The sequence below is a fragment of the Stigmatopora argus genome, chromosome 15, assembly GCF_051989625.1.
Source record: "Stigmatopora argus isolate UIUO_Sarg chromosome 15, RoL_Sarg_1.0, whole genome shotgun sequence".
In the NCBI taxonomy this organism is placed as follows: Eukaryota; Metazoa; Chordata; class Actinopteri; order Syngnathiformes; family Syngnathidae; genus Stigmatopora; species Stigmatopora argus.
In genome coordinates this window covers 9114741-9120750 of record NC_135401.1, presented here as the reverse complement: position 1 = coordinate 9120750, position 6010 = coordinate 9114741, and the positions used below count along the sequence as shown (strand labels likewise).

The 6010-nt window shown below is 39.1% G+C and overlaps 1 protein-coding gene across 2 annotated transcripts in view; it reads left to right on the top strand.

Annotated features, from left to right (window-relative positions):
* Positions 1-885: 885 nt before the first annotated feature.
* Positions 886-6010, top strand: part of grhl1 (grainyhead-like transcription factor 1) — an 18763-nt gene continuing 13638 nt past the window's right edge. For both annotated transcript variants that reach the window (XM_077621470.1, XM_077621469.1), the window contains exon 1: positions 886-2197. In XM_077621470.1, coding sequence (XP_077477596.1) covers positions 2178-2197 — 20 coding nt within the window. In that variant the 5' untranslated portion in view covers positions 886-2177. The remainder of the gene's footprint in view (positions 2198-6010) is intronic.

Below are 6010 nucleotides of genomic sequence, written 5' to 3'. Positions count from 1 at the left end.
CTTTAATGAATTTAAAAATGACTTGATTCATGTTCATTTGGCTTGATGAAAATAATTGTAAGAATTTGCACAACTTTTAATGGAAGTAAAAGTACTTTTGATAAAAATTTGTGCTGGATAAAGTTACAGTGAGAGGGAAAACTTCCTTTAAAGAAGGAAATAAAAGTTTCCCATTTCCTTCCAGAAAAAAACAGGTTTGAGGTGTAATTATCTCTGTTCATCGGTACTATTGTTTACATCGACATTGAAGTTTACCGCTCAGCCTGTTTGTTGCTAACCAAAAGAGGAGTACTCATCAGAGATACTACCACTCACGACTACAATTTATTTGTGGCTCAATTACAATCAGACTATTTTATGTAAATTTTAAATATAGATCCTTGTCAGGAAAACAGTACAACTCATACAGTAGAAAAACATACGAGGTATACAAGGACCTTAAATAAACACAGCAGCATTGCATGAATGACGTTATGTATCAGAAAAGAAATTGAGGGTGATAAGATCTGTATTCAAAATGTATAATTCTGGCCAAAGTAAAGTGTTTGAAAGGAAAAAATAAAAGAAGCTAGAAAAGTACTTTAGGCCACATAAGAGAGCAACAGAAGAGCTGGTGACAAAAACAAGGTAAGAAATGAGAGTCCAGAATTTACTACCAGGAAGACTCGCATAGATTAGGAAGGGACAAGACGCAAAACAACTTAATCCTGCGACGCCCCTGTTTGAATAAACTCCTAGAGACCCTCACAGGGATTGTTTTTTATATGCTTGTCTAGGTCTAGTTTCCACTATCATGAAATTATTCACTACTACTGACACACTTTTTAACTGGAAAAGCTTAAATGCAACTTTGTAGACTCTCCCATTGTTTTTATTTGACCATTTTCCTGTCTCCAAGTTCTCACATTGTCAGTTTTTTCCCATAGTTGGGTCACACTGTACTGTGTCGAGTCAGCATCCACCACCGACAACAAGGCCTCATATTGCCCCTGCCCCCAAGCAGAATATGCTGTTTTATCCATCCCTAGTGTCCCATGTCCTCAGTGCAAATACAAACAAGTTCCAAGAGAAGCAGGTGTCTTTCCTCTGGGATAAATAAACAGTAAAGCAGGATCCAGGAGCAGGAGCTTTGAGAGTATTTGATGGGAGGGGGGTTACATTTTAGTTTCTAGATGAGAGTGTGTAAGGGAGAGGTCCCGCTGATACCATCTCCTAAGCCTCCTTTGTCTCTGACAAAGCTGTTTGTTTTCAGCTAATGTGTGGCTTTTATCACCACCGTTGGGTTTTTCATTTGCAGTATTTATTTAGATCACATTGTGACCCCTCAATCAGCTGTTTCAGTGGCATGTCAACAAACAAATGAGGCAGTTTGACGTTTTACTGGCACCCCAACTTACGACTCCTGCTCAACCCTCTGGTTTGAATGCATGCTTGTTTACTCTGCAATCTTTCACGGGTCTCAGCTGATTTGCAATGACAGCCAATAAATTGATTCTAGGTCGCAGGGCTGCTGGAAGTAGGTGGTAGACACTCTCAATTGGTTACCAGCCAATCGCGGAGCTCAACGAGACAAACAAACAACCTACCATGCCTGTATTTGGCACGTGGGAGGAAATCAGACTACCTGAAGAATCCCCACGCATGGGAAGAACATACACTCCACACAGGAAAGTCAGAACCAATCGGGGATTGAACCCTTGATCTGAGAACTGTGACGCCACCAAAACAATGATTAAAAAGTCATCATCATGCTCTATAGCCCATTCTAGTCATATTATTTTATATTGTGTGATATGATGTTTGTGTAATGTTTAATAATAAATAATGATTCTAATTGTAACATTTACAATCAACACTGCCAAATCTCAGTTCATGTTCCTGTTATTTCCCATGCTGGACTGATCAGCCAATCAGGGTCTAGGAAAGGGAAATTGAGAGTGACGCCCCGCCTCTCAGACACCTGTAATCCAATCCGCGACGCCTTCCCAGGTAAAACCGGCCTCAGTAATGCCCCTCCAAAAAGCGAGTCTAGCCGACAAAACCCGTTCTTCTTCGCCGGGGACACCTTGTTTGTTGCGGCTGCCCTCATCCAAACGTTCGGCGCAGTTTTTCTACGCTTAAAAGAAGACGGATCGGATTTTCAGTACCAACTAGAAAGTCCAGTTCGACCGACCGAGATGTCACAGGAGCATGACAAGTAAGTTGTCCTGGCCTCGCCGCTCGCAAGCCCTCAAAACAAACCTCCTCGCACGTACAGTCACTCTTTATTTCGACTTTTGTGGACTTGTTATTTTTTTATTTTCTACATTTTTTCTACTTTCCCCTTTGTCCCACCTTGGAGTTTTAAATGGCCATTTTGGCTCTTCTCTGATCAGCTGTTTCTTCTTTGACTTTTTTCCCCCGTATTTCATAGTGTCCATTTATTTATTTTAAATTGTCACTTTAGGATTGTTTATATCCTCCCTTGTGGTTAATGGTAAGTTTTTTGGGGGATATAGGATCGGCATCTTCTGTTATGCATTGTTACTGATTCACCTGTCACATTGGAGCCTGTACAGGTGCATCAGCACCTGTTTTGAGAGGCGTCTGTCAGAATAATCAAAATAAAGAAAAATAAGACGATCCCGCGAGGATGATGGCTGTTTTTTTTTCATTTTGGGTTGTTTGATTTTGCCTCGAGCGCCAAACGTTTGAGCCCTCTTATGTGTTTAGTCCTAATGATGTTTGTTCAGGAATAAACTAGTGGGGGTGATGTCACACTAAGAGGCCTCATATATCATGTGTTTAAAAAAGTCACTAGATTCTCATTGCTGCATTCTTAATTTTTTATCCAATTTTGAAAGATATTACAGTTTTTGGAAATAAATTATACACTTACAAGGCATTGGCTTCACTACAAGAATGTAAGCAAGCACGGGGAGAGGGGAATTTGAGGTTTTAGCTCATTTTTAAAAACTTTTCTTTAAAGTTTTCAACTTGAAATTATTAAATACTGATCTAAATAATGTTTTCCTCATGGATGACATTTTCCCAAGAGTTTCATTCCCTTGAAATAATGATTCTGATCAGGTTGCGGTTTGATGTAAGGCACAATTAGATCTAGGATTACTAATGATCACTTTGCGTGAACAATTGAGGAGGAAAAGGGGACATTTGTTGTAGTTACTCGGCATAGAAACTGAGCCACACCATCATTTGTTGGCTCATGATGGTTCACAACTGGGGGGTGTGGAAAGCCTTTCCTGTCAAGGGCCATTTCATTTTCTTTCATGCCTTTAACACCATAATCAAACACTATTTTGGTTATTATGACTGAGTATTTTAGGCTAAATATATTTGGGTTGGGTTCGTTCAATGCTCATTTTTCTCATTGTTCTTAGTTAAGGTTTGTCTCATAGTATTTTTATGGGTGTGATAATCTTACAAATGTATAATATCATGGCGTCATCATTTAAGTACAATTAGATGACAATTTAATGGGTAGTTTGTGTCTTGTGACTGACTGACATCTGCCTCTCGCTCTGAATCAGTTGGGATAAGCTAAAGTTCCCCTATCACATGAGAAAGAGAAAATGGATAATAGCAATATTTTGGTCCCTTAATTTTTTTTGTCAGTGCCATTTTTGAAAGCAGCAACCCAAAAAAATGTGGAAGAATATCAAGTTATTTAAAAAAAAATTGATTCCAGCAAGACAAAGCTGAAGTCAGGGTTTAAAATTATTATATACCAAATTCATCAGTGAATTAGGATAGGCTTTAGCTGCAACCCAAATTAAGAAGAGTGCCATATAAAATGTGAATCAGCTATTCAAATTCATTTCAAATTGATGATTGGATGGCTCCATTGCTATTGGCAGGTCTCTCAGATTCCCCTGGAAATTATAAACTTAACTTGAGCTCTGCTAATAACGCTACCAAGGCCTCTTCGTTAAAGTTAACATGAGTAAATAAATGCTGCGCAAACAGACCTGAACCAATAGTGAAATAATCCAATATTTTCCCTCATGGATGTTTTATTCTCATCTCAGTTCAGAGAACGTGAGGTTGGGAGCTGAGAGCCTTATGGTGATGACACAACAAGCCAAAGGGGTTCCAAACTCGCACGCTATCTGACTGTTCATTATTTGTGTTGACAAAGCAGCAGAAGGGAGGAGGCAAGACGAAGATGCCGGTGTTCTGTCATATTTTGCTACCCAGCAGAAGTTGCTACTTTGCCGTTCTGCACATCTGCGCAGAGATCGTTTGTGTTCCGCCCATAATTTTTCGCTCCCGTTTTCCAAAGGTTCCCAAACATCGGCGACTAGAGCACTCAACACCATTTATTTAATAGGGTGCAATGGAAGCATTATATTCGTGTTGAAAATTAACGATTAAAACGCATCCAAAGTAGCTGTGATTATTGTCTTTGGGGTTGAGGTGAATATCATTGATCTAGATATTAATATATTGAATACTGGCATCATTTTTTATAGGTTCAATGGAACCATCAAAATAAGTAGGAAGATTTATTCACATAGTAATGTTAACGCAATAAGATGGTCAAAACCATAATGGACGCAGCTATAGAAAAATAGCGGTAGCAAAATTTGTCAAAGTAGCAAGAATCGGATAGATACGTCTATCAGTAAAAGTTACCGTAGCAAAGTCAAATGAAGGAGCAAAATCTGACAGAACAATGGCTCACATTGAAACGTAGTTGTCATTTTCCAGAACTGCATCGTTTTGTAAAAACAAAGGTTGCTAGGGCACAAAAATGCGGCTGGGTCGGATGCGTGGCCTGCGGTAGGCATGCGGTCCAATGAGGTGGCGGCGCCTGAGTTGTCACACTGGACAAGCCTGTAGAGCATCTTTTCTTAAGGCGCATCGGCAGTTGCGCGACTGAGATTTGTTGCACAATCACAGAAAAGCTTGAACAACTGGTCTAACAGATAATGAACTCTTTCATTTTACAATTGGGACTGTTTTAGAACGGGCATAATTGAAGTTTCATGAAGACTGAAGTACTTAAGCTTCATGAAGACCTGGGGAACGCAGCATTATTCAACTCCTTACAAGACTCTCAATCTCTACTCATTTTCTATTGTGGTTGTCCTCATTGGGCACACACTGCAGTCTGTCTAAGACACGTGCCAAAGTGGCGGCCCGGGGGCCAAATCTGGCCCGCCGCATCATTTTGTGTGGCCCGGGAAAGTAAATCATGAGTGCCGACTTTCTGTTTTAGGATCAAATTAAAATTAAGAGTATAGATGTATATTAAATTTCCTGATTTTCCCTCTTTTAAATCAATAATTGTAATTTTTTAATATTTTTTTGTTTTTAGTTCAAAAATAATTGTGTAAAATCTAAAAATATATATAAAAAAAGCTAAAATAAACATTGTTTTAATCTATAAAAAACGGAATATCCAGGGCTTTTAATCCAGTTCTTTAATCCATTTATTAAAAAAAATCTAAATATTATATCTAAAATGGTCCGGCCCATGTGAAATCAAGTTGACGTTAAAGCGGCCCGCGATCCAACCCGAGTTTGACACGCCTGGTCTAAGATGACTTTGGACTGGGTGCAGAGGCAGGGTAGACCCTGGTCTGGTTGCCAGATTACAGGGCACACATACTACTATGTTGAGTATAGACTAATAACCATTCACTCTCACAGTTGTAGTCAAATCATACAGCAAGGTTATGTTTTGAAGAAAGATTCCACAGCTCAAGGAAGCACTCATTGTTAAAATGCAAAGCTCAAAAGAATGATATAACCATGAAAGATAGTATAGTGATCATTAATCATAAAATATTCCACACCCGTGAGATTAGTAAAACTAGCTATTGACAAAGTGATTGCTTATTTTTATATTCCAGAATGATGGCATTTGAATGAACACAAAATTATGCTTACAATTCTACAGGCCTGCCACATGATTTTATGTGGATCACAAGAGCATCTCGTGCAAACCCCTTCCTCCCCCTATTCTCCACTCTCAGATCTGTCTCGTCAAAAAATTGTTCTTTCC